The sequence below is a fragment of the Anomaloglossus baeobatrachus genome, chromosome 12 (assembly GCF_048569485.1).
Source record: "Anomaloglossus baeobatrachus isolate aAnoBae1 chromosome 12, aAnoBae1.hap1, whole genome shotgun sequence".
Classification (NCBI taxonomy): domain Eukaryota; kingdom Metazoa; phylum Chordata; class Amphibia; order Anura; family Aromobatidae; genus Anomaloglossus; species Anomaloglossus baeobatrachus.
The window spans coordinates 75,847,752-75,874,519 of NC_134364.1; the positions used below are offsets into that span (position 1 = coordinate 75,847,752).

The 26,768-nt window shown below is 49.1% G+C and overlaps 1 protein-coding gene and 1 long non-coding RNA gene across 2 annotated transcripts in view; one reads left to right on the top strand and one right to left on the bottom strand.

Annotated features, from left to right (window-relative positions):
• The window catches only part of AQR (aquarius intron-binding spliceosomal factor), a 245,522-nt gene that overhangs the window by 217,241 nt on the left and 1,513 nt on the right, over positions 1-26,768 (top strand). Inside the window, exons 33-34 of the mRNA XM_075330613.1 lie at positions 3,831-4,005; positions 7,330-7,449. Of these exons, the coding sequence (XP_075186728.1) occupies positions 3,831-4,005; positions 7,330-7,449 (295 nt within the window). The remainder of the gene's footprint in view (positions 1-3,830; positions 4,006-7,329; positions 7,450-26,768) is intronic.
• Positions 2,103-26,768, bottom strand: part of LOC142258135 (uncharacterized) — a 426,802-nt gene continuing 402,136 nt past the window's right edge. The window contains exons 3-4 of the long non-coding RNA XR_012727714.1: positions 7,685-7,923; positions 2,103-4,021 (exon numbers count right to left, since the gene is read on the bottom strand). This is a non-coding gene — a long non-coding RNA (uncharacterized LOC142258135). The remainder of the gene's footprint in view (positions 4,022-7,684; positions 7,924-26,768) is intronic.

Here is a 26,768-nt window from a genome sequence, read left to right on the forward strand (position 1 = left end):
GCAGCCCCTGCTCTGTCTATGGCAGGAGCTGCATGCAGAGCGCACGTTCTCTGCCGGCACCATGCGCTTCAGAACGGAGCTTTTCAGCTGCGCTTTGAAGCGCACCTTTTAGGTGCAGTGCAGAGCGCACACGTGCGCACATAGCCTTACCCTTACCACAAATCTCATATCACACTGTGTGAAGTTTTTTTACCTGCAATCTTTGTTTTTAAGGAGATTATCACTACTATAGGTCAGCTAGTCCAGCATGCCACCTGCTGTGATTAGCAGCTCACTGTCTATAGAAATGTACATACAGAGCCTGGGGTGGGCGGGATTAGCTCTCTCAGCTCTCCTGCATTGTTATTTCTAAAAACTCTGTGTCAGAACGGCAGCAGCCAGTAATCTAAAGGCCGCTTTATACGCTGCGACATCGCTCAAGCGATCTCGTTGGGGGTCACGGAATTTGTGACACACATCCGGTCGCTTTAGCGATGTCTTTGTGTTTGATACCTATGAGCGATTTTGAATCGTCGCAAAAATGGTCAAAATCGCTCATCGTGACATGCCCCCCTAATCTCGAATATCGCTGCTGCTCTGTGTACGATGTAGTTCATCGCTCCTGCGGCAGCACACATCGCTATGTGTGACACTGCAGGAACGAGGAAGCTCTCCTTACCTGCCTCCCGGCCGCAATGCGGAAGGAAGGAGGTGGGCGGGATGTTACGTCCCGCTCATCTCCGCCCCTCCGCTTCTATTGGGCGGCGGTTCGGTGACGCTGCTGTGACGCCGAACAAACCGCCCCCTTAGAAAGGAGGCGGTTTGCCGTTCACAATGACGTCGCAGAGCAGGTATGTGCGTGTTTTTTGCTACGGCAGCGATCACACAATATCACATGTACGATGGGGGCGGGTGCTTTTGCGCTCCACATCGCTAGCAATTGCTAGCGATGTCGTAGCGTGTAAAGCGGCCTTTAGTCATACATCGTTGGATTCAGGATATTTTTTACCTACATCATGCTGCTCTCAGATGAACTAGGAAAAACCTGGTGACAGATTCCCTTTAAAGTAGTTGTCGACTACTGGAAAACCCCTTATCAATAGTCCCAGAGTGAAGCATAGATTATAAAAACTCTGTATTTGCCTTTCAGACCATTGTTGCTCCTTCGATCTCCTGAACTTATGCCTCCTCTGATTGTATACAGCGGTCATGTGACATTATGTCAGAGGACTCCTTTAAATCTTACTCTTTGTGTGTTTCTACCTGGACACTGAGAAGACTACGAGAAGATGTATGCTTTTTTTATTTTTAGGCTGGATGGTTTTTTTCATATCCTTTTTAGAATCCTGTAGAAAGTTGGGCAGGACGATATCAATTTTTTTTTTCTTTTTTACTCCTGTTAGGATCACCATCCCTTTAATATGAGATGCGCCCAGACATATTACACACAGTCAGAGTCGGGGGAAGACATTTAACCATTAGCATCAATTAAAATAAGTAATAAAATAGTTAGTGTGACGACCTGGCTCCTGGCTAATCTCCAGTCCTGACATTTATTATCATTAGTCGGTGGTGTTTATAATGTGCGGGGATATTACATAGAGCGCTGTGATATTCCCAGCTGTGTCTGTGTCATTCCCCGACTGAAGGAGACAGAACACAACCCCGGCCGAGGATGTAAAACACAGGCGGAGGTTGTAATGTAGGAAAAGCTGCAGGGAGACGTGCGCCAGCTAGTAAATGTTCATGAAGGAGGACGTGTGATCCCCAAGAGAAAACTCCCTCATCTGCATTGTTGGCAGAATGTCCCGAGCTTAAGAAATCTCTGGAGAGAAGTGTAGGAATCCTGCACAAGTGTCCCACGGTGATCACAAAGTAGGATTTTAGGGGTAGTGATCGGTGGAGCCCCCACAGTCAGATCCCAGTGACCGTATGGTTCTCACCTCTCCTGTGGATTAGGGATATTTTATGTTTATGAGACCTTTACATCGTGGTGTGAGAGCTGCTTTTTTGCTTGGAGCCACAGAGGTTCCGAGGTCGTATATGAATTAATATGTTAACAAATTACTTGGACTAATGTTTGATTAAGCAATAACATCTTTATTGAATAAAGGAAGGCTTGAAGGTAATCTAAAAATCGTGTAATGATAATATACAATGGGTGAAAGAAGTACTGGACATGTCACCAATATATATTTCTTGTGGTACTGTTATCATGGATTTTTTCACCAGATATCATTAACAATTCATCCAATCCACACAGACAAAGAAATAAAACCATAGATATCCATAAACTTAGTGATGAGAAATGAAACCGGGAAAAAGTATAGCACACATGAAGGGAAGAGAGGTGAAAAAAAGCCATGGAAAGTCATGACACCAGCTGAAATCTATCAGTAATTAGGAAGTATTCCTGCTACTTTGTGAAAATAATATCAGCTGGTTCACCTGACGGCCTATAAAAAGGTGCCTCATTACCACGGTGCACACAAGAAACATCTGATGATGGGCAAAACCAGTGAGCTGACTCAAGACCTTTGCAACCTTATTATTGCAAAGTATACTGATGGCATTGGTTACAGAAAAAATTCGAAACTACTGAATGTTCCAGTGAGCAGTGTTGGAGCCATAATCCAAAAGTGGAAAGAACATCATTTCACTAAAAACCGGCCATGACTTGGTGTTCCCCACAAGATTTCATAGGAGTTAAAAGAATTATCAAAAGAGTTCTTCAAGAGCCAAGGACCACCTGTGGAGAGCTACGGAAAAACCTGGAATCAGGAGGTACAATTGTATCAAAGAAAACAGTAAGTAACACACGCACACTCACCACACAAGGCTTCATTACTGAACAAAACGCAAGTTCAAAAGTGCTTAAAGTTTATTCAACAACATTTCGACAAGGCTGTGAAATACTGGAAGAATCTAATCTGGTCAAATGAGACCAAAACTGGACACTTTGGCTGCCATAATACATACCATGTGTGGAGGCTGAAAGGCAAATCACCCCAAAAACACCAACTACAGTGAGGTGTAGAGGTGGGAACATCATGGTGTGGGGCTGTTTTTCAGCATACGACACTGGCAAACTTAATATAATTGAAGGAAGGATGAATGCAGAAATGTACCAAGACAATTTTGATAAAATCTGCTGCTATCTACCAGGATGATGAAATAAAATGTGGGTGGACATTTCAGCAGACAATGATCCCAAACACACAGCCAAGGAAACTCTCAAATGGTTTCAAAGAAAGAAAGAAAATAAATCTGCTAGAATGGCTGAGCCGATCACCAGACCTGAATCCAATAGAAGATATACGGAAGGAACTAAAGCTCAGAGTTCATAGGAACCCACGGGACCTTCAGGATTTGAAAAGTGTTTGTGTGGAAGAATGACCAAAATCACACCTGAGCAATGCAGGCGACTAGTTTCTCCATACAGGAGGTGTCTTGAAGCATCACCAACAAAGGCTTTTGTGGGAAGTATTAAATACATTTCAGTAAGTGTTCAATACTTTTTGCCTATGCCATTTCGCATTATTACACATAATTTAATTTATGGACATTTATGGTTTAATTTCTTTGCCTGTGTGGATTGGATGGGTTGTTACCAACATCTGGTGATGAATTTAAGTCAATAGCACCTTTAGAAATATATTTACTTAGAAAATTAATGACGTGTTCAGTACTTATTTCACCGTAACGATTCCCATTAGAGTGAAGGGATCACGTCTGCCGGAGATGCCATACTGCACTATATCTGATACCTAGGGACTGGTGCAAGGCTCAATTTCGTGTCTCCGTGGAATGGTGTTCCATTATTTCTGACTGCTCGGTTCCTTCTCTTGCAGGGATGTGAGGCGTTTAGTTGTTGCAATGTCCAGGGCTCGGCTCGGACTCTACATAGTTGCTCGAGTTTCCCTCTTCCAGAACTGTTTTGAGCTGACCCCTGCATTCAGACAGCTGACTGCGCGTCCTCTGCGGCTCCACATCATACCTGGAGAATCCTTCCCAACACAGAGGAGGGTAAGTAGCGTGATCCCTGCCAGGCAAAAATAGAAATAATCAGTCACAATATTTCAAATCTTTATTTTGCTATTTGTTTTGTTCTTTTATATTGACATTTATGGTGTTTTTGTATTTTTTATTTAAAAAAAAAAAACAAACAAAAACTAGTGAAAGTGAGGGATTAGGCACTAATTTATTTATTTATTTTTTTTAATTCCAAATATAAGAGTGGTGGTTTTCAAGTGAAAACTCCGGAAGAATGGACCGGTCACTTCTTTTAGATGCTTCTTGGCTTTCGAAGCCTCAAGTGGTTAAAAGAAGTGACAAAAGATGGAACGAGTACAGCAAGTCTTTTTCACTTTACATAAAATCCTCTTTTTAGCGCTTTTTCAAGTGAGTCCCAGGCTGTCCAGCAATGTACTGGTGAGTGAGTACAGTGCACTCACTGTGCCTGGGACCCACCTGAAAAAGCTCATTATATAGTGATCGATGACTGTAACCGCTCCCTACACCACCCCAATGATTGGAAATCAGTAGCTGCAGGGAGAATATAACTATTTTCTCCCTGTAGCTGCTGCTCCAGTTTCCCTGCTGAACATGATGTCTGCTATAGCTGCATATAAATAGCGTTTTTAGAGTTGACCGGTTCCCTTTAAAAATGCAGGAAACCTATTGGGACTTATGTCTTCATAGTCAGACGCTGCTCACTTCAGTACACGGAGAGTTATATTATTGCATGTAATACTGAATGAACACTGGTCACTCCACACCCGAAAAATGTCTTAGTATGGCAGGTATTGATAGCGATGAGTGAGCACTACCATGCTCGGGTGCTCAGCACTGTTAACTAGTGATGAGTGGTACTACCATGCTCGGGTGCTCAGCACTGGTAACTAGTGATGAGTGGTACTACCATGCTCGGGTGCTCAGCACTGGTAACTAGTGATGAGCGAGCACTACCATGCTCGGGTGCTCAGCACTGTTAACTAGTGATGAGTGGTACTACCATGCTCAGGTGCTCAGTACTGGTAACTAGTGATGAGTGGTACTACCATGCTCGGGTGCTCAGCACTGGTAACTAGTGATGAGCGAGCACTACCATGCTCGGGTGCTCAGCACTGGTAACTAGTGATGAGTGGTACTACCATGCTCGGGTACTCAGCACTGGTAACTAGTGATGAGCGAGCACTACCATGCTCGGGTGCTCAGCACTGGTAACTAGTGATGAGCGGGCACTACCATGCTCGGGTGCTCAGTACTGGTAACTAGTGATGAGAGAGCACTACCATGCTCGGGTGCTCAGCACTGGTAACTAGTGATGAGCGGGCACTTCCATGCTCGGGTGCTCAGTACTGGTAACTAGTGATGAGCGGGCACTACCATGCTCGGGTGCTCAGTACTCGTAACTAGTGATGAGTGGGCACTACCATGCTCGGGTGCTCAGTACTCGTAACTAGTGATGAGCGGGCACTACCATGCTCGGGTGCTCAGTACTCGTAACTAGTGATGAGCAGGCACTACCATGCTCGGGTGCTCAGTACTGGTAACTAGTGATGAGCGGGCACTACCATGCTCGGGTGCTCAGTACTGGTAACTAGTGAGCAGGCACTACCATGCTCGGGTGCTCAGTACTTGTAACAGTGATGAGTGACTAGTGAGCACTAGTAAGCTCGGTACTCGTAAATAGTGATGAGGGGGCACTACCAAGCTTGGGTACTCGTAGTGAGCAGGTCGGACTCTCAGACGGGCGTGAGTACTGAGTATAATGGATGTCAATGGGGAACTCAAGCATTTTTCTGAAAGATCTTTCAGAATAATGCTAGAGTTCCCCATTCTCTTCCAATATGCTTGATACCCGAGTCATGTCCGTCCGAGTGTTTGACCTGCTTGTTTCGAGCACTGGAGCATGGTAGTGCTCGCTCATCACTAGTTATAGATATTGTGTCTGATATTTATCTGGTGTTATTTATTTTGGTTCTCAGTGAGGATCAGGAGCCTTTGCATAATAGAGAATAGCAGTATCGGGAACTTGAATTCCCATGGCGTCTCTGCCACCCCTCAGCAGGCACAGGCTGTCACAAGGAGTAACTTGTAGGGCCCGATTCATCAAAACTTTTTCTGCAGAACTCTGGCCTGAAAAGCTTTGAAAAGTCACTAAGTCTTGGCGCAACTTGAAGCTGCCCTAAAATGTTTGGACTTGAGTCATTCTCATGCCATTTTTGTCCAGCTCCGACAAAGTGGGAACCACTGCTTGTCAAATTCATGGCGAACGGTGGCATTCACTACATCACAAAGCTTACTCCAGCAGGGAGGCACACATTACTCGTTATATGCTCCTGATTCATTAAGAGGCATAGGCGCCTCACACTCCTCACCGCCCCCTCAAGGTCAGTGTGAAGATCACCTATGTTAATGAATTAGGGCCATAATGGAACCTTGGTTAATGAGAACAATCCGTTCTGGGACTGTGCTTGTTAACCAAGTTACTCGTTCAGCAAAGCAAGATTTCCCATAGGAAATCATTGCAATGCAGACAATTCATTCCACAACTTGTTAAATGTCCCATTATGGTCCCCTATTGTGCCATTCCACACACACATATTATGCTCACCTTACCTTCCGTTCCCTAGCCGGTCTCCTGGGACTTGCTGTTCGCTAGTACGGGCTGTGTATCTGGTAACCATCGCGACGAGGGAGGAACTTCCACTGCCAGAGCGCTGACGTCAAAGGCAGAAGCCATTTGCCTCTGATTGGCCAGCGCGCGCTGCTTTTGAGTAGCGGCTGCCTGAGCAAGTTCCTCCCTCGTCACGATGGTTACCCGATACATATCCTATACCAGCGAACTACAAGAACCATGAGGCCGGCGATGGAACTGAAGGTAAGGTGAACATAATGTGTGTGTGTGTGTGTGTGTGTGTGTGTGTGTGTGTGTGTGTGTGTGTGTGTGTGTGTGTGTGTGTGTGTGTGTGTGTGTGTGTGCGCGCGTGTGCATGTGTGTGTTTGTGTGGACTGCAAGTGCGGGTCAGAGCACGGTGGATGTACGGAACCAGAAGTGTGTGCGGTGAGGATTTTGCTTGTTCAGGAAAGCTTGCTCGTAAAGTGACTTACAAATTTACAGCAAGCTTTGCTCGTTAAGCGAAATACTCGTTAACTGGGTTACTCATTAAGCGAGGGTCCACTGTATTGTATATTGAACCAAACAATAATGGGCATGTTATGAGTGTATATGTCCTGCTATGTTAGTAAGTAAAGGTTTGTTTGGCCTAGACATTTTATACATTTATACATTTTATTACATTTAGTAGGCATGTTATTAATATGAATGTGTACGCTTCTTTTCAGAATGGAGATGTGCCACCCTACCCAGCACAGGTTATCAAGAATATGCCGGAGATGGCCGGATATGTATACAACATGTATTTGCACATGATGCAAAGCAGTCACCAATACCACTACCGCCAGGTAATAATATATTTTCTGTCTCCTTTTTCCACAGGGTTCTACATTATGACACGGTGATATCCAACAGTGATACAATATGATGTAACCACATTTTAAGAGGGACAGTTGACACCATTATAACAGCCGAAATAATACATAAAATAGTGTTACACTACTATATAGAAAGAAGAGAGGGGCGCTCCTGTGTAAAGTGCTGAGAGATCTGAGGAAAGGTATAGGGGTGCGTTGCACTCGCCTGGATGTGTTGCGTTACAGGCACAACACTGTTTAAAGCTTGTATCAGCGGATGATGGATCCTCTCCGGTTGCTGCCGTCACCCCAGGGGTATGAAGCGCTGCTTGTAGATCGTCCAGTGGTCAGGGCTGGGTGACCCAGCTACAATTAACCTCCGGGTTAGTAGGTGCTGCGAGAGGCTGGATGTATTAACACCCCCCCTGGGGACCAGGCGTTCAAAGTGGCCACATGTATGCCAATCTGTTTTAAAATATTTTTATTAGAGATTATATAACATATATGGGAAAGGTCATGTAAAAACATCATATTAATTTGTAATAAGTCAAATGATTTCTTACAAGTAATAAACAATTGTTGATGGATAGGGAAGGAGGAAGAAAAGGGGAAGTTAGTATGTGAAGGATTGCAAAAGTTTAATAGGGAAACAGGCAAAAAAAAGGGGGGGTGAAGGGGAATGGGGAGGAACAAGGGAGTAGGAGAACCATATATCATGAATCCTTAAAAAGAAAGGAAAATATCATAGCTATTTATAAAGAATACAATTACACACTAAAAAAAAAAAAAAAAACACAACTATGTACAAAATTTCTAAAACCACTTTGGCACATAAAGACCAAAAGTTCGAGGCAATCAAATGAAGGAGGAGATTTCTTTCAGGCTTGGGGAGCAAGCTGACCAAAATACATGAAAAATAAACCGGTTAGAAATTACGATAGACCTTGCTGGTAGCTGTTCCAAAGATGCCATTGTTTGTGGTATCTAGAAAACGAGTTATTGAAAGTAGCATATCTTTCTTCAAATTTCTTATGTAAGTTTAATGAGTTAGTTAAAATGGTAAGGGTTGGGGATTCTTCCATGAGGCCGCTATCAAAGATTTAGCGGTTACAAAAATATGGATAACAAAGTGCCTATAAACTGGGTCCAAAGAATCAGAGTCCAGAGAAAGAAGGACCAATTGTGGAGTTAATATTAGATTTGAATGGGTGACATCATTAACCAAGTTAGAGACCTCTTTCCAAAAATTCTGCAGCACCTGACAGTCCCAAAAAATATGTAATAAAGTGCCTGGACTACCACAGTTCCTCCAACACAAAGAAGAACTATTGTGATTGAATTGATGGATTCTATAGGGAGTGAAATACCATCTGGATAATAACTTAAAATGTGTTTCCAAAAGCGAGGCGCAAATAGAGGATGCATTAGTTGCTTTTATGGAGGTCTGCCAATTGTCTTCTGGAAACTGTTGCTGAAGGTCATTCTCCCAATCTATCATGTATTTTAATTTTTCAAAGTTATAATCATCAATCAAATGACGGTATATGTTTTTTGTACTCCAAAGTACTGCACTATCGGGAGAGCAAAGCATATGTATGCCAATCTGATCGCTGCAGCACCACCGCTCACCCACAGTGTAGTGGGTGCAGGGAACTGGCGGAAATAGATGAAAATTTGCGGCGTGTGGTGCACCGCTGACCAAAATGATAGGCAGTGACGAAAATAATTTTTCTTTGGCGCTCCATTGGGAGACCCAGACAATTGGGTGTATAGGCTATGCCTCCGGAGGCCGCACAAAGTATTACACTAAAAGTGTAAAGCCCCTCCCCTTCTGCGTATACACCCCCCGTGCTCCCACGGGCTCCTCAGTTTTTTTGCTTTGTGCGAAGGAGGCAGACATGCACGCATAGCTCCACAGCTTAGTCAGCAGCAGCTGCTGACTATGTCGGATGGAAGAAAAGAGGGCCCATAACAGGGCCCCCAGCATGCTCCCTTCTCACCCCACTCTTGTCGGCGGTGTTGTTAAGGTTGAGGTATCCATTGCGGGTACGGAGGCTGGAGCCCACATGCTGTTTTCCTTCCCCATCCCCCTTAGGGCTCTGGGTGAAGTGGGATCCTATCGGTCTCCAGGCACATGAGACCGTGCTCCATCCACAGCTCCTGGGGACTCTGCTGGATAGGAGCCGAGTATCGTTCAGGGACATGGCCCTGCTACGTTGAGGTACTCTGTGTCCCCGTAGGGACCGCGCACAGCAACACTCCAGCATTGCTGGGTGTGCTAGTGTACCGGGGACCGCGGCGCTGACTGCGTTTGTGCCATTACACACTGCAGCGTCGCTGAGTGTGTTAGTGTATGGGGACTGCCGCGCTGACCGCCGCTGCCATTGTTATCACTGCGGCGCGGCTGGGACTGTTAGTGCGCCGGGGACTTCCGCGCCGACCGCGCTTATACGGCGGCCGCGCTTTTAACTCGAGTCCCCGGCTTTTGCGGCCTAGTCTCTTTTTCTTCCCGCCCCCAGCCCTGCCAGTCAGGTGAAGGGCGGGACGCTGTACAGGACGGCAGCACTGAGGGCTGGAGCATGCTTTGCATACTCCACCCCCCTCACTGTGCACAGGGGGGCACCAGTTCCCGCACTTTCTGGGTCACGCCCACGGCTCCCTCCTCTCCTCAGGACGCCGGCAGCCATTCCTGTCAGCTCCCCTGACGCTGCAGAGGGGAGACAAGCTCTGGGGGACCCAGGCAGGGATGCTGATGGCCACACAACCGCTTTAAGCGGGCGGTAATCAGCACCTGAGGTGCTGGCCCCACTTGTGCAGAAGTGTAATTATAGATTATATGTTTATAGGCTATACTTTACACTGTATGGTGCACGGTGGATTTCTGGCTATATTCCCTATTGTGTTACTCAGGGGAAACAACAGCATGGCACCCACAAGAGGCAGGGGTGCCAAAACACAGGCTTACTATGCTGCCTGCGCCGCATGTACGACCTCGCTACCGGCAGGTTCCACTGACCCCCATTGTGTGCACTGCTCGGCCCCTGTGGCACTTGCTCAGCCAGAGCCTCTGCTAAGGGGGGCCCAGGGGGGAACCACCAGCTAACACTGTCCAGGTGACAGGGACGGAGTTTGCAGTTTTTACTGACAGACTTTCTGAAACTATAGCTAAGATTCTAGAAGCTTTGCAGTCCAGACCGGTATCTCAGACCATGGGCACTGTGGAATCATTGCCCCCTGGTTCCCCTCAGCTGGAACAACAATGTTCCCCCGGGGTGTCTCATAGATCCCAGGGTGAGGTCTCTGACACGGACCGCAGCCCCAGACCGCCTAAGCGAGCTCGCTGGGAAATCCCCTCGACCTCATCACATTGTTCAGGGTCTCAGAAGGAGGACTCTCTGTATGATGAAGCGGAGGTAGCTGATCAGGATTCGGATCCTGAGGCCGCTCTCAACCTTGATACTCCTGATGGTGACGCCATAGTGAATGATCTTATCGCGTCCATACATCAAATGTTGGATATTTCTCCCTCGGCTCCTCCAGTGGAGGAGTCAGCCTCTCAGCAGGAGAAATTCCGTTTCAGGTTCCCCAAGCGTACAACGAGTATGTTTCTGGATCACTCCGACTTCAGAGAGACAGTCCAGAAACACCGAGTTTGTCCAGATAAGCGTTTTTTCCAAACGCCTTAAGGATACACGTTATCCCTTCCCCCCGGACGTGGTCAAGGGCGGGACTCAGGGTCCCAAGGTGGATCCTCCAATCTCCAGACTGGCGGCTAGATCCATAGTTGCTGTTGAAGATGGGGCTTCACTCAAGGATGCCACTGACAGACAGATGGAGCTCTGGTTGAAATCCATCTATGAAGCTATCGGCGCGTCTTTTGCTCCAGCATTCGCAGCCGTATGGGCACTCCAAGCTATTGCAGCGGGTCAAGCGCAAATTGACGCACTCACACGTACGTCTGCGCCGCAGGTGGCGTCCATAACCTCTCAAACGTCGGCATTTGCGTCCTACGCTATTAATGCTGTCCTGGACTCTGCGAGCCTACGGCGGTTGCAGCCGACAATTCGGTGGCAATACGCAGAGCCTTGTGGCTACGGGAATGGAAGGCAGATTCGGCTTCCAAAAAGTGCTTAGCCGGTTTGCCATTTTCTGGCGACCGTTTGTTTGGTGAGAGGCTGGATGAAACCATCAAACAATCCATGGGAAAGGAAACATCCTTACCCCAGGCCAAACCAAAATTACCCCAACAGAGGAGGGGACAGTCGAGGTTTCGGTCCTTTCGGGGTGCGGGCAGGTCCCAATTCTCCTCGTACAAAAGGCCTCAGAAGGATCAGAGGAACTCCGATCCATGGCGGTCTAAGTCAGAGACATTCTGTCTCACGGTTACAGGATAGAGTTCGGCTCTCGTCCTCCGACTCGATTTTTCAGAACATCTCCGCCTCCTGAGCGAGCCGATGCTCTTCTGCAGGCGCTGGGCACTCTGAAGACAGAAGGAGTGGTGGTCCCTGTTCCTCTTCAGCAACAGGGTCACAGTTTTTACTCCAACCGGTTTGTGGTTCCAAAGAAGGACGGGTCTTTCCGTCCTGTCCTGGACCTAAAACTGCTCAACAAACACGTAAAGACCAGGCGGTTCCGGATGGAATTCCTCCGCTCCGTCATCGCCTTAATGTCCCAAGGAGATTTCCTTGCATCGATCGATATCAAAGATGCTTATCTCCACGTACCGATTGCTCCAGAGCATCAGCGCTTCCTGCGCTTCGCCATAGGAGACGAACACCTGCAGTTCGTGGCACTGCCGTTCGGCCTGGCGACAGCCCCACGGGTTTTCACCAAGGCCATGGCTGCAGTAGTTGCGGTCCTCCACTCTCAGGGTCACTCGGTGATCCCTTACTTAGACGATCTGCTGGTCAAGGCTCCCTCTCAAGAGGCATGCCAGCACAGCCTCACCGCGACTCTGGAGACTCTCCAGAGTTTCGGGTGGATCATCAATTTTCCAAAGTCAAATCTGACACCGGCCCAATCGCTGGCATATCTTGGCATGGAGTTTCATACCCTCTCAGCGATAGTGAAGCTTCCGCTGAACAAGCAGCGCTCACTGCAGACGGGGGTGCAATCTCTCCTTCAAGGTCAATCACACCCCTTGAGGCGCCTCATGCACTTCCTGGGGAAGATGGTGGCAGCAATGGAGGCAGTCCCGTTCGCGCAGTTTCACCTACGTCCTCTTCAATGGGACATCCTACGCAAATGGGACAGGAAGCCGACGTCCCTCGACAGGAACGTCTCCCTCTCTCAGGCAACCAAAGCTTCCCTTCGGTGGTGACTTCATCCCACTTCATTATCGAAGGGGAAATCCTTCCTACCCCCATCCTGGGTGGTGGTCACGACGGACGCGAGTCTGTCAGGGTGGGGAGCAGTTTTTCTCCACCACAGGGCTCAGGGTACGTGGACTCGGCAAGAGTCCTCACTTCAGATCAATGTTCTGGAGATCAGGGCAGTGTATCTAGCCCTAAAAGCGTTCCAGCAGTGGCTGGAAGGCAAGCAGATCCGAATTCAGTCGGAGAATTCCACAGCGGTGGCTTACATCAACCACCAATGAGGAACACGCAGTCGGCAAGCCTTCCAGGAGGTCCGGCGGATTTTGATGTGGGTGGAAGCCACGGCCTCCACCATCTCCGCAGTTCACATCCCGGGCGTGGAAAACTGGGAAGCAGATTTTCTCAGTCGCCATGGCATAGACGCAGGGGAATGGTCCCTTCACCCGGACGTGTTTCAGGAGATCTGTTGCCGCTGGGGGATGCCGGACGTCGACCTAATGGCGTCCCGGCACAACAACAAGGTCACGGCATTCATGGCACGTTCTCACGATCACAGAGCTCTGGCGGCAGACGCCTTAGTTCAGGATTGGTCGCAGTTTCAACTCCCTTATGTGTTTCCTCCGCTGGCACTGTTGCCCAGAGTGTTACGCAAGATCAGGACCGACTGCCGCCGCGCCATCCTCGTCGCTCCAGACTGGCCGAGGAGGTCGTGGTACCCGGATCGGTGGCATCTCACGGTCGGCCAACCGTGGGCACTAAGGGCCGTTTTTCCATCTGAATTGTGCGGCCCTCAACCTGACTGTGTAGCCATTGAGTCCTGGATCTTAGCGTCTTCAGGATTATCTCAAGAGGTCATTGCCACTATGAGACAGGCTAGGAAACCAACGTCCGCCAAGATCTACCACAGGACGTGGAAAATATTCCTGTCGTGGTGCTCGGATCAGGGTGCTTCTCCCTGCCCACTTTTCTGTCCTTTCTTCAGTCCGGATTGGAAAAGGGTTTGTCGCTTGGCTCCCTTAAGGGACAAGTCTCTGTGCTCTCTGTGTTTTTTTTTCAGAAGCGCTTGGCCAGAATTCCACAGGTACGCACGTTCCTGCAGGGGGTTTGTCACATCGTCCCTCCTTACAAACGTCCGTTGGAACCCTGGGATCTGAACAGGGTGCTGATGGTTCTTCAAAAACCACCGTTCGAGCCAATAAGGGATATTTCTCTCACACGCCTTTCGCAGAAAGTGGTTTTCCTAGTAGCAGTCACTTCACTTCGGAGAGTGTCTGAGCTAGCAGCATTGTCATGCAAAGCCCCTTTCCTGGTGTTACACCAGGACAAGGTGGTTCTGCGTCCGGTTCCGGAATTTTTACCTAAGGTGGTATTCCCTTTTCATCTCAATCAGGATATCTCCTTACCCTCTTTTGGCCCTCATCCAATTCACCAATGTGAAAAGGATTTGCACTTGTTAGATCTGGTGAGAGCACTCAGACTCTACATTTCTCGTACGGCGCCCCTGCGCCGCTCGGATGCACTCTTTGTCCTTGTCGCTAGCCAGCGTAAAGGGTCACAGGCTTCCAAATCAACCCTGGCTCGGTGGATCAAGGAACCAATTCTCGAAGCTTACCATTCTGCTAGGCTTCCGGTTCCCTTAGGGCTGAAGGCCCATTCTACCAGAGCCGTGGGTGCGTCCTGGGCTTTGAGGCACCAGGCTACGGCTCAACAGGTGTGTCAGGCGGCTACCTGGTCGAGCCTGCACACTTTCACGAAACACTATCAGGTGCATACCTATGCTTCGGCGGATGCCAGCCTAGGTAGGCGAGTCCTTCAGGCGGCGGTTGCCCACCTGTAGGACGGAGCCGTTACGGCTCTATTATGAGGTATTATTTACCCACCCAGGGACTGCTTTTGGACGTCCCAATTGTCTGGGTCTCCCAATGGAGCGCCAAAGAAGAAGGGAATTTTGTTTACTTACCGTAAATTCCTTTTCTTCTAGCTCTAATTGGGAGACCCAGCACCCGCCCCTGTTTGTTTGTGTACACATGTTGTTCATGTTGAATGGTTTCAGTTCTCCGATATTCCTTCGGATTGAATTTACTTTAAACCAGTTTATAATTTTTTTCCTCCTTCTTGCTTTTGCACCAAAACTGAGGAGCCCGTAGCAGTACGGGGGGTGTATACGCAGAAGGGGAGGGGCTTTACACTTTTAGTGTAATACTTTGTGCGGCCTCCGGAGGCATAGCCTATACACCCAATTGTCTGGGTCTCCCAATTGGAGCTAGAAGAAAAGGAATTTACGGTAAGTAAACAAAATTCCCTTCATTAGTAATAAGTAAAATAACAATGGGAATAAAGGACACTACGCGCTACAGGGACGAACTGACCCCTTCCTCAGGTGTCTGTACAATGAATCAAAAGCCCCTCCATATATACACTCAAATGGGTGTGAGGGAGTTAAACAATTAACAATTTAATGGTCCAATATATTGGACATTCCCATGAGGATCAAGTTAATGAATCTGCTGTTCCATTCATATAAGAAACACTAGTCCTCCATTCTGAAGATTATTGGGGTCTATGCATTTGGACCCCCAAGATCTAATTGGTGATATCTTATTTTGACTGCAATACCTCTTTAAGTATAAAGGAATGACACGTTAAACTGGTCCCCCACAATTGCTGCAGTAAGTGTTGCTTTGTAATGACCAATTTTTATTTGAACACAGGGAAAAAATGGCCGATCCTAGAGATCTTCTACTTGCTTTGTATTATGGTGCAGACCTCCTTTCTATAAGATTTGTAAAGACACATAAAGCTGAATGACCCAAACATTCAGACAGTACCCCAGCTGACCAAAATACTCCAATAAGTGGGACGTATTGGGAAATAAAGGCATTCTGTTCTGAGGGATTATATTGAAAATGGTAAAACAGATGTAGGCCATCATTACACCTCCAAACCCTCTCCAGAATTCAACCTTTCTTTGTTGCTCCATTGGGAGACCCAGACAATTGGGTGTATAGCTTCTGCCTCCGGAGGCCACACAAAGTATTACACTTTAAAAAGTGTAACCCCTCCCCTCTGCCTATACACCCTCCCATGGATCACGGGCTCCTCAGTTTTATGCTTTGTGTGGAAGGAGGCACACATCCACTCATGCATTCTCATACTTAGTTATGTCGGTTGGAAGAAAAGAGGGCCACCACGGGGCCCCCGGCATGTTCCCTTCTCACCCCACTACGTCGGCGGTGTTGTTAAGGTTGAAGTACCCATTGCGGGTACAGAGGCTGGAGCCACATGCCGTCTCCTTCACCATCCCTTAGCGGTTCTGGGAGAAGTGGGATCCTAAGCGGTCATCCATTTATTGGGACCGTGCTCCCTCCGCAGCCCCTGTGGGAATCTGCCGGACCGGAGCCTCTTCAACCTCAGGGACCGGGCCCTGCAACTCAAAGGTACTCTGTGTCCCCATTGGGGACTGTGCAGGGAGCGCACCTTCTTTCCGGAAGCCGCGGCAGCTGCTGAATTGAGAAGGCCGGTGGACTTCCGCGCCGACCGTGCCTGCTTGTCGGGCGCGGTCTCAAATTTAGTCCCCGGCTTCATCGCGGCCTAGTCGCAAAAATCCCGCCCCCGGGCCTGCCTGTCAGGGCTAAGGGCGGGATTACCGACCTGACGTCGGATGTGAGGGCTGGAGCATCCTGCATGTTTTCCTCCCCCCTCACTGATCACTGTGGGGACCCCAGATTCCCGCACTTTCCTGGTGCCGCCCACGGCTCCACTCCTCCCCTGAGAGCTCCGGCAGCCATTTTTTGGCATTCTGCCGGTGGAGGATTCTCAGTGAACAGCTCTGCAGCTCCGGGGGATCTAAGGCAGGGAATCTGGAGGACACACTCCGCTTGTTAGCGGTCGGTAAGCCACACCGGTCACCCGGTGCTGGTCCCCCTAGGGTGCCGGAATAGATACGTGTATATATATATATATATATATATATCTATATATATATATATATATCTATATCTGTTCGGTCGGGCTGTATACCCCTTTCCCATATACCCTCAGTGATCACTCTCCTAGGAGACAACAGCATGTCGTCCACAAGGAGCAAAGCTGCTAAGGCACAGGGTTTTTTTGCGGCCTGCACCTCTTGTGGGGCTATGTTACCTGCGGGTTCCACCTACCCTCACTGTGAGCAATGCTCGACCCCTGTTTCGCTTGCTCAGCCGGAGCCTCGGACACTAGTGGGCCCCTCGGCTCATGTAGACCCCCCTGCTCCCCCTGTCCAGGCTGCAGGGACAGAGTTCGCCTCTTTTGCTGAGAAACTCTCTGAGTCACTTTCTCAATCCATGGCTCAGTCTATGGACAAATGGTCTTCTAAGCTGCTAGAGGCTTTGCAGTCCAGACCGGTCCTTTCACAGGCCCCGGCCCCTGTTGGCTCGTCGCCTCCAGGCCCCTCTCGGTCCGCGCCGCAGCGCGCTCCCAGGTTGGCCCCTAGGTCTCAGGCGGAGGACTCCTGCCCGGACCACAGTCCTAGACCGGCTAAGCGGGCTCGCTGGGAATCTTCCCCGACTTCCTCACGCTGCTCGGGATCCCAGCTTGAGAACTCTGGAGGACGAGGCGGACGTCGCAGCTCAGGGCTCTGACCCTGACGTCGCCCTTAACCTTGATACACCTGAAGGGGACGCCTTAGTAAATGATCTTATCTCGTCCATCAACCAGGTGTTGGATCTCTCTCCCCCGCCTCCTCCTGTAGAGGAGTCGGCGTCTCAGCAGGAGAAACACCAGTTTCGGTTCCCCAAACGTACACGCAATGCGTTTTTCGATCACTCTAACTTCAGAGACGCTGTCCAGAAGCCCAGAGCGGTCCCGGACAAGCGCTTTACTAAGCGCCTCACTGACACGCGTTACCCCTTCCCATCTGAAGTCGTTAAGGGTTGGGCTCAAGGTGGATCCTCCAGTCTCAAGATTGGCGGCTAGATCCGTGGTATCGGTTGCAGATGGCTCATCGCTAAAGGATGCCACTGACAGACAGATAGAGCTCCTGGTGAAGTCCATCTATGAGGCCACGGGCGCGTCTTTTGCCCCCGGCCTTTGCAGCCGTGTGGGCACTCCAAGCTATCTCGGCTTGTCTGACTGAGATTAATGCTGTCACACGTAATTCTGCTCCGCAAGTTGCGTCTTTGACCTCTCAGGCGTCAGCCTTTTCATCCTACGCCATGAACGCCGTCCTGGACTCTGCTAGCCGTACAGCTGTAGCATCCGCTAACTCTGTGGCAGTCCGCAGGGCCATGTGGCTGCGCGAATGGAAGGCAGACTCGGCCTCCAAGAGGTTCTTAACCGGTTTGCCGTTTTCTGGCGACCGTTTGTTTGGCGAACGATTGGATGAGATTATTAAGGAATCCAAAGGAAAGGATTCCTCCTTACCCCAGGCCAAACCTAAGGGACCTCAACAGAGAAAGGTTCAATCGAGATTTCGGTCCTTTCGTCCCTCCGCCAAGTCCCAATCCTCTTCGTCCAACAGGCCGGAGAAAGGCCAGAGGAACTCCTATGCGTGGTGATCCAAGTCTCGCCCACAAAAGGCCGCAGGAGGCACTGCCTCCAAGACGGCTTCCTCATGACTCTCGGCCTCCCCTGACCGCATCCTCGGTCGGTGGCAGGCTCTCCCGCTTTGGCGACGCCTGGTGGCCACATGTTCAAGACCGATGGGTGAGAGACATTCTGTCTCATGGTTACAGGATAGAGTTCAGCTCTCGTCCTGCGGCTCGCTTCTTCAGAACCTCTCCGCCCCCCGCTCAGGCCGACGCACTTTTTCAGGCAGTAGCCGCTCTAAAGATGGAAGGAGTTGTGATCCCCGTTCCCCTTCAGGAACGTGGTCGCGGATTTTACTCCAACTTGTTCGTGGTGCCAAAAAAGGACGGGTCATTCCGTCCCGTTCTGGACCTCAAGCTACTCAACAGACATGTGAGAACCAGACGGTTCCGGATGGAATCCCTCCGCTCGGTCATCGCCTCAATGTCACAAGGAGACTTCCTAGCATCGATCGACATAAAGGATGCTTATCTCCATATACCGATTGCACCCGAGCATCAACGTTTCCTGCGTTTCGCCATCGGGGACGAACACCTCCAGTTCGTGGCATTGCCTTTCGGCTTGGCGACAGCACCACGGGTTTTCACCAAAGTCATGGCATCCGTTGTGGCGGTCCTGCATTCTCAGGGCCACTCGGTGATTCCCTACTTGGACGATCTCCTAGTCAGGGCCCCGTCTCGGGTGGCGTGTCAACAAAGTCTATCTGTCGCTCTGGCGACTCTCCAGCGGTTCGGGTGGATCATCAACTTCCCGAAATCCAAGTTGACACCGACCCAATCACTGACGTACCTTGGGATGGAGTTTCATACCCAGCAAGCGTTAGTCAAGCTTCCGAGCGACAAACAGCTTTCTCTGCAGGCAGGGGTGCAATCCCTTCTTCAGAGTCAGTCACACCCCTTAAGGCGCCTCATGCACTTCCTGGAGAAGATGGTGGCAGCTATAGAGGCAGTCCCGTTCGCGCAATTCCATCTTCGGCCACTCCAATGGGACATTCTCCGCAAATGGGACAGGAGGTCGGCTTCCCTCGACAGGAACGTCTCTCTTTCCCTTGCAATCAAGACGTCACTTCAGTGGTGGCTCCTTCCCAATTCTCTATCGCAGGGAAAATCCTTCCTACCCCCAACCTGGGCTGTGGTCACCACGGACGCGAGCCTGTCAGGGTGGGGAGCGGTTTTTCTCCACCACAGGGCTCAGGGAACCTGGACTCCGATAGTCATCCCTTCAGATCAATATTCTGGAGATAAGGGCAGTGTATCTAGCCCTATTGGCTTTTCATCAGTGGCTGGAGGGCAGGCAGATCCGTATCCAGGCGGACAAAGCCACTGCCGTCGCATACATCAACCACCAAGGCGGCACTCGCAGTCGTCAAGCCTTCCAGGAAGTCCGACGGATTCTGCAGTGGGTGGAAGCCACAGCCTCCACCATCTCCGCAGTTCACATCCCGGGCGTAGAAAACTGGGAAGCAGATTTTCTCAGTCGTCAGGGCATGGATGCGGGGGAATGGTCTCTGCACCCAGACGTGTTTCGAGAGATCTGTCGCCGCTGGGGAACGCCGGACGTCGATCTCATGGCGTCACGGCACAACAACAAAGTCCCGGCATTCATGGCACGGTCTCAGGATCACAGAGCTCTGGCGGCGGACGCGTTAGTTCAGGATTGGTCGCAGTTTCGACTGCCTTATGTGTTTCCTCCTCTGGCGATGCTGCCCAGAGTGTTACGCAAGATCAGGTCCGAATGCCGTCGCACCATTCTCGTCGCTCCAGACTGGCCGAGGCGGTCGTGGTACCCGGATCTGTGGCATCTCACGGTGGGTCAACCGTGGGCGCTTCCAGACCGCCCAGACTTGCTGTCACAAGGCCCGTTTTTCCATCTGAATTCTGTGGCCCTCAACCTGACTGTGTGGCCATTGAGTCCTGGCTCCTAGCGTCTTCAGGGTTATCTCAGGATGTCATTGCCACCATGAGACAGGCCAGGAAGCCTACGTCCGCCAAGATCTATTATAGGTCTTGGCAAATCTTCCTATCCTGGTGCGCTAATAACGGTTTTGCTCCATGGCCGTTTGCCTTACCCACTTTTCTTTCATTCCTTCAATCCGGAATGGACAAGGTTTGTCACTTGGCTCTCTCAAGGGCCAAGTATCGGCACTCTCCGTATTTTTTCAAAAGCGCCTAGCCAGGCTTCCGCAGGTCCGCACGTTCCTGCAGGGAGTTTGCCACATAGTCCCACCTTACAAGCGTCCGCTGGAACCCTGGGATCTTAGCAGGGTGCTAACGGCTCTTCAGAAACCACCTTTCGAGCCGCTGCGGGATGTCTCTTTTTCACGTCTTTCGCAGAAGGTGGCCTTTCTAGTGGCAGTCACATCACTTCGGAGAGTGTCTGAGCTAGCAGCGCTGTCATGCAAAGCCCCCTTCCTGGTGTTTCACCAGGATAAGGTGGTTCTGCGTCCGGTCCCGGAATTTCTCCCTAAGGTGGTATCCCCTTTTCATCTCAATCAGGATATCTCCTTGCCTTCATTTTGCCCTAATCCAATTCACCAGTGTGAAAAGGATTTGCACTCTTTGGATCTTGTGAGAGCACTCCGACTCTACGTGTCTCGCACGGCGCCCCTGCGTCGTTCAGATACGCTCTTTGTCCTTGTCGCTGGCCAGCGTAAGGGTTCCCAGGCCTCCAAGTCAACCTTGGCTCGGTGGATCAAGGAACCGATTCTCGAGGCCTACCGCACTTCTGGGCTTCCACTTCCTTCAGGGCTGAAAGCCCATTCTACCAGAGCCGTGGGTGCGTCCTGGGCATTGCGGCACCGGGCTACGGCTCAGCAGGTGTGTCAGGCAGCTACGTGGTCTAGTCTGCACACTTTCACGAAACACTATCAAGTGCATACCTATGCTTCGGCAGACGCCAGTCTAGGTAGGCGAGTCCTTCAGGCGGCGGTTGCCCACCTGTAAGAGGGGGCCGTTTTTTCGGCTCTTTTTTATTGAGGTATTCTTTTACCCACCCAGGGACTGCTCTTGGACGTCCCAATTGTCTGGGTCTCCCAATGGAGCGACAAAGAAGAAGGGAATTTTGTTTACTTACCGTAAATTCCTTTTCTTCCAGCTCCTATTGGGAGACCCAGCACCCGCCCCTGTACCCTTCGGGCTGGTTGTTCTTTTGTGTTCACATGTTGTTCATGTTGAATTGTTCGTTTGGTTCATGGTTTTCAGTTCTCCGAACATCCTTCGGATTGCATTTACCCTAGACCAATTTATAAGTTTTCTCCTTCCTGCTTTTGCACCAAAACTGAGGAGCCCGTGATGCACGGGAGGGTGTATAGGCAGAGGGGAGGGGTTACACTTTTTAAAGTGTAATACTTTGTGTGGCCTCCGGAGGCAGAAGCTATACACCCCAATTGTCTGGGTCTCCCAATAGGGGCTAGAAGAAAAGGAATTTACGGTAAGTAAACAAAATTCCCTTCTTTCTTACCTTTGACTTTGCAAAATTTCTTATTGTCGCTTTTATTCATTCTCATCTGGACTATTGCAACTCTACTAGTCAGCCTCCCTTTTACTAAACTCTCCCCTGTCCAATTCATCCTGAATGCAGCAGCCAGAATCATTTTCCTCTCTAACCGCTACACTAATGTGTCTACCCTGTGCCAGTCATTGCACTGATTGCCCATACCCCACAGAGTACTATATAAACTTCTCTCTCGCCCACAAAGCCCTTTACAGTTCTGCACCACCCTACATCTCCTCACTCATCTCTGCTTATCAGCCTACCTATGCCCTTCATTCTGCTATTGACAGAAGACTGACATCGTCTATAATCCGAACCTCCTACTCCCGTCTTCAAGACTTCTTTTGAGCTGCGCCAATTCTCTGGAATGCACTACCTAGGACAGTTTGAATAATTTCCAATACCCACAGCTTTGTGTCCCCTAAAAATGCATTTCCTTAGACTGGCCTATCACCTAACGTACCTAAATGTTCCTGTTTTGCTCTTACAAAATTTTCTCAAAATCTGGTCCATTGCATCATCAGTTCACACCCTCGGTGCACTTAAAGGGAACCAGTCACCAGGTTTTTCCCTTAATGGCTCACTGATGGTGGCCGCAGCTCATATCTACAGCATTCCAGAATACCGTATATAAGAGCGCAGGCCACTTGGTAGAACGTAATAAACGCCTTATACTACCAAGGGGGCGGTCTGGTTCGATGGGTGTCGCTGCTCTCAGTTCTGCATCTCCTTTTTGTGCCATCGCTGTCCTCTTGCCAAGCCCTATGTGCATGATGTGTCCTGCATCATTCACACAGAGGCCTCCACTGCACTCCTGCGCATGCGCACTTAGTTCTGCGCTGCTGAGGGCAGATCAAAGTATTGTAGTACACATGCACGGGTGATCTTTGACCTTTCCTCGCTCCTGCGCATTACAGTACTTTGCTCTGCCCTCAGCCGGGCATATCAAAGTGCACGTGCGTAAGAGCACAATGGCGGCCTCTATGTGAATGATGCAGGATGTGTCATGCACACGGGGCTGGGCAGGAGGACAGCGATGACACAAGATAAAGGACTTGGCGGACTAAGAGCACTGACACCCATGAGATCGGACTGCCCCCTAGGTGAGTATTATAAAGGTGTTTTTTATGTTATACACAGTATTCTGGAATGTTGTATATAGGAGCTCATTGGTGGTGCCTGCCGCTTATAGGGAAAAATTCTGGTGACAGGCTCCCTTCAATAGCCCTCTGTACCTGTTCACATACTGGCTGGTGGCTGGACCAGACAATACAAGCACTTTTTACCATTTTACCTTTTGTGCCTCCCCTATGTCCTCATAGATTGTAAGCTCCTGTGCAGGAGCCTCACTCCTCTTGGTATCTGTTGAATTATATAAAGTAGTTATTATCTATACATGTCCCCTCTAGAATGTAAAGTGCTGTGGAATATGTTGGCGCTATAGAAATAAAAATTATTAGTATCATTATTATTATTATTATTATTATTATGGACAGGCAGGAGAAGTTTTATTGAGTTGTTGGAATTCTTTACTTGCTCAGCTGAAGTTTTTAAAGGGGTTTTCCAGGTCAGCCATGACTGCTCATATCTGAAGAAAAAGCAGTTAGCGTGTGATGGTATGTATGCAAATCACCGAAGGGCAGTCATCTGACGACCTGTCAAAACAGAATCCTAACACATTGATGATACAGAAATTCATGTCTGGCCCAGAAAATCCCTTTAAGTTAGAGATTGATAGCGAAAAAGTTGTGAGTAGTGATAAGCAAATACTAAGTATTCAGGTTCTTCGTACTGAATACCTAGTACTCTTCCAATATTCATCAGGAATAACAAACCTAATACAAGTCAATAGGGAAACTGAGCATTTTATCTTGAAGATTTCCTATAAAAATGTTTAGGTTCCCCATGGTTCGTTATTCCTGATGAATACTGGAATAGTACTAGGTATTGGGTACGAATAACCGAACCCGAATATTTAGTATTCGCTCATCACTAGTTGTGAGCAATGGGTGGTGTAACGACATGAACTGTCAGTGCCTAGCATGGGTTACGTTTCTTAAAATTCAGCCAGACATCTTGATGATAGTTTGTTTATAAACAGGGGATAAGCCCCTCATTGTTTTTACAAGACTCTTAAGATTCTAGTGTTAAAGTTCTTGTTGACGCATGTAATTGCCTTGGCCAGTGAAGGTCAGACACCCAGACCAATGAATTATGCGAACCTCCCATTGTATTACTATGTGTATTGCTAGATTATAATAATAATTTTATTCATTTATATAGCGCTATTAATTCCACAGCGCTTTACATACATTGGCAACACTGTCCCCATTGGGGCTCACAATCTAGAGTCCCTATCTGTATGTCTTTGAAGTGTGGGAGGAAACAGGAATACCCGGAGGAAACCCACGCAAACACAGGGAGAACATACAAACTCCTTGCAGATGGTGTCCTTGGTGGGATTTGAACCCAGGACCCTAGCGCTGCAAGACTGCAGTGCTAACCACTGAGCCACCATGCCGCGATGTAACTTAGCTGTCTGTCCCTCGTCTCTGCCAGAGACCATTACTACTAGGGATATTTTGTATACGGCTTGAAATCTAGCCAATAAGAGCCCAGTTTTATCCACCAATCGTGAAGACCCCAATGGTCTGAATAGAGAGCTCTTGGGTATAAGGAGTACTGTCCATTGCCCGGGTAGACTTTTGCTACATGATACCAATCTAGGATCTGTGGATCCGATTGGAAAGCCATAACCGAACCTGGATTATAATACTACATGGACTTCAGCATCGAATGCAAGGATTCGGCTGAGATATCAAGGCCTACCTAAGGAAGGAATCCAGTTTGGGACAATCCAGTCACCTGACTACAGGCTTTGCGGTCCTGAGCCAGCTTGCTAAATCCGTCATTACTCCATTCTCGGTGGGTGCCCGCCGAAAGCGGGGTGCTGCTGGTTTGGAGTAAGTAGCCCTGGAAGCTCTAATCCCTGGTGAGCCAGCGGAAGGATGAGAAACTTGCCGGTTACATTCTGTGGTTTTGCTGGTTATGTGCCATATGCCGTTAATTGTTTGGGGATCCAATAAAGTCTTAATATTGTGATTCCCTCACCCTGTGTTGTCTGAGTAGTGTTACGCCCACGGTTAAGAAGGTTGGGCGTTCAGTTGGGATGAGCCCTGGGCCACGCCGTCTTTCCAAAGGCGGCCGGATAAGCGGACGAGAGCACCAATTGAGCCCCGTGTCTCCACAGGCGGATTTTAAAGTCCCTGTATGTAGTGATTACAAAAATATCACTTACTTACAACAACTTTTAAGCTTTTCAATACATTTCTATGGACCTAGTCACCAGAAAGACAAACCGCCCTCCTGAAAATCACTTTACACCACATCACTGTGCAATCTTAAAGGTGCTGTCCCACAACAGCCAAAGGAGAATACATTTCTGACTGCTGGAACCACCGGAATGTCCCCCGTGTGTAGGGGCGGTAGTGCGCTTGTAGCATCACCTCTATAGGAGTGGTGTGGTCACGGGAACCATGTTCTTGTGGTCAATTGGGTCCCAGCCATTTATTACCCAAATGTATCATTTGATAAGTCTGTGATTCCCAGACTCATGCTCACCAGCTCTGTTGGATCTATCTATATCTATCTATCTATATGTTCTCTGCGGACCATACGTGGACTAGCTGTCCGGTTAGGCCGCATTCACACCACTAAGGGGTACTTTGCATGCTGCAACATCGCTAGCCGATGGTAGCGATGCCGAGCGCGATAGTCCCCGCCCCCGTCGCACATGCGATATCTTGTGATAGCTGCCGTAGTGAACATTATCGCTACGGCAGCTTCACATGCACTTACCTGCCCTGCGACGTCGCTCTGGCCGGCGACCCGCCTCCTTCCTAAGGGGGCTGGTCGTGCGGCGTCACAGCGACGTCACTAAGCGGCCAGCCAATAGCAGCGGAGGGGCGGAGATGAGCGAGATGTAAACATCCCGTCCACCTTCTCCCTTCCGCATTGCCGGTGGACGGCGGGCGCAGGTAAGGAGATGTTTGTCAGTCCTGCGGCTTCACACACAGCGATGTGTGGAGCTGCAGGAACGACAAACAACATCGTACCTGCGGATGCACCAACATTATGAAAATGAACGACGTGACACAGATCAGCGATTTTTGACTGTTTCACGCTCGTTCATCTTCTCTCCTAGACTTTACACGTTGCGACGTCGTTACCGGCGCCGGATGTGCATCACTTTCGATTTGACCCTGACGATATCGCAGTAGCGATGTCCCAACGTGCAAAGTACCCCTAACTCCTCAACATTCACATAAGTGAAAGTCCAGGAATGGATGATAATTTCTCGGTTTGCACTTTGTGACGGATACATTTCCACATACAATTGACTCTTAGTTTTCCCTCGGGCTGCGTGCATCTGTATGACCATTATACCTTTATCATTGGCCCATTTACATGTTGACCGTCCTGTGTGAGCAGCCGGGGAGCTCCCCGATATGACTGCAGCGCTCACCCGGTAATGCAGCACAGATGAAGTGTGTATTAGGAGCTCAGACAGAAAGCAGCGGGAGTTTCCCCCCTGCTCTTGGCCTTTCCCCAACAGTTCAGCACTAAATCTTTCCGCAGAATCTTGGAAGTCGTTACACAGCAGTCTGAATGTGCTGCGGGTGCACTAATCCTAATGATTGTGTGCAGCTGAGAATGGAAAATGTTCGTGTCTTCCCAGGGAAATCCAACCTTACTGATTCAGAGCAGCTTGTCTACTGCAGGGATCTCTTCTCCAATTAACCCTTTCCTTTACAGTCTTCTGAGCAACTTCTAACGAAACTTTGTGTGAGGACACGGACGTGACTGTAGCCCGTCTTCCTCTTACATTGTGTAATGTTTTAAAGAATGGGTCAAACAAAAAAAAAACAAGGATGG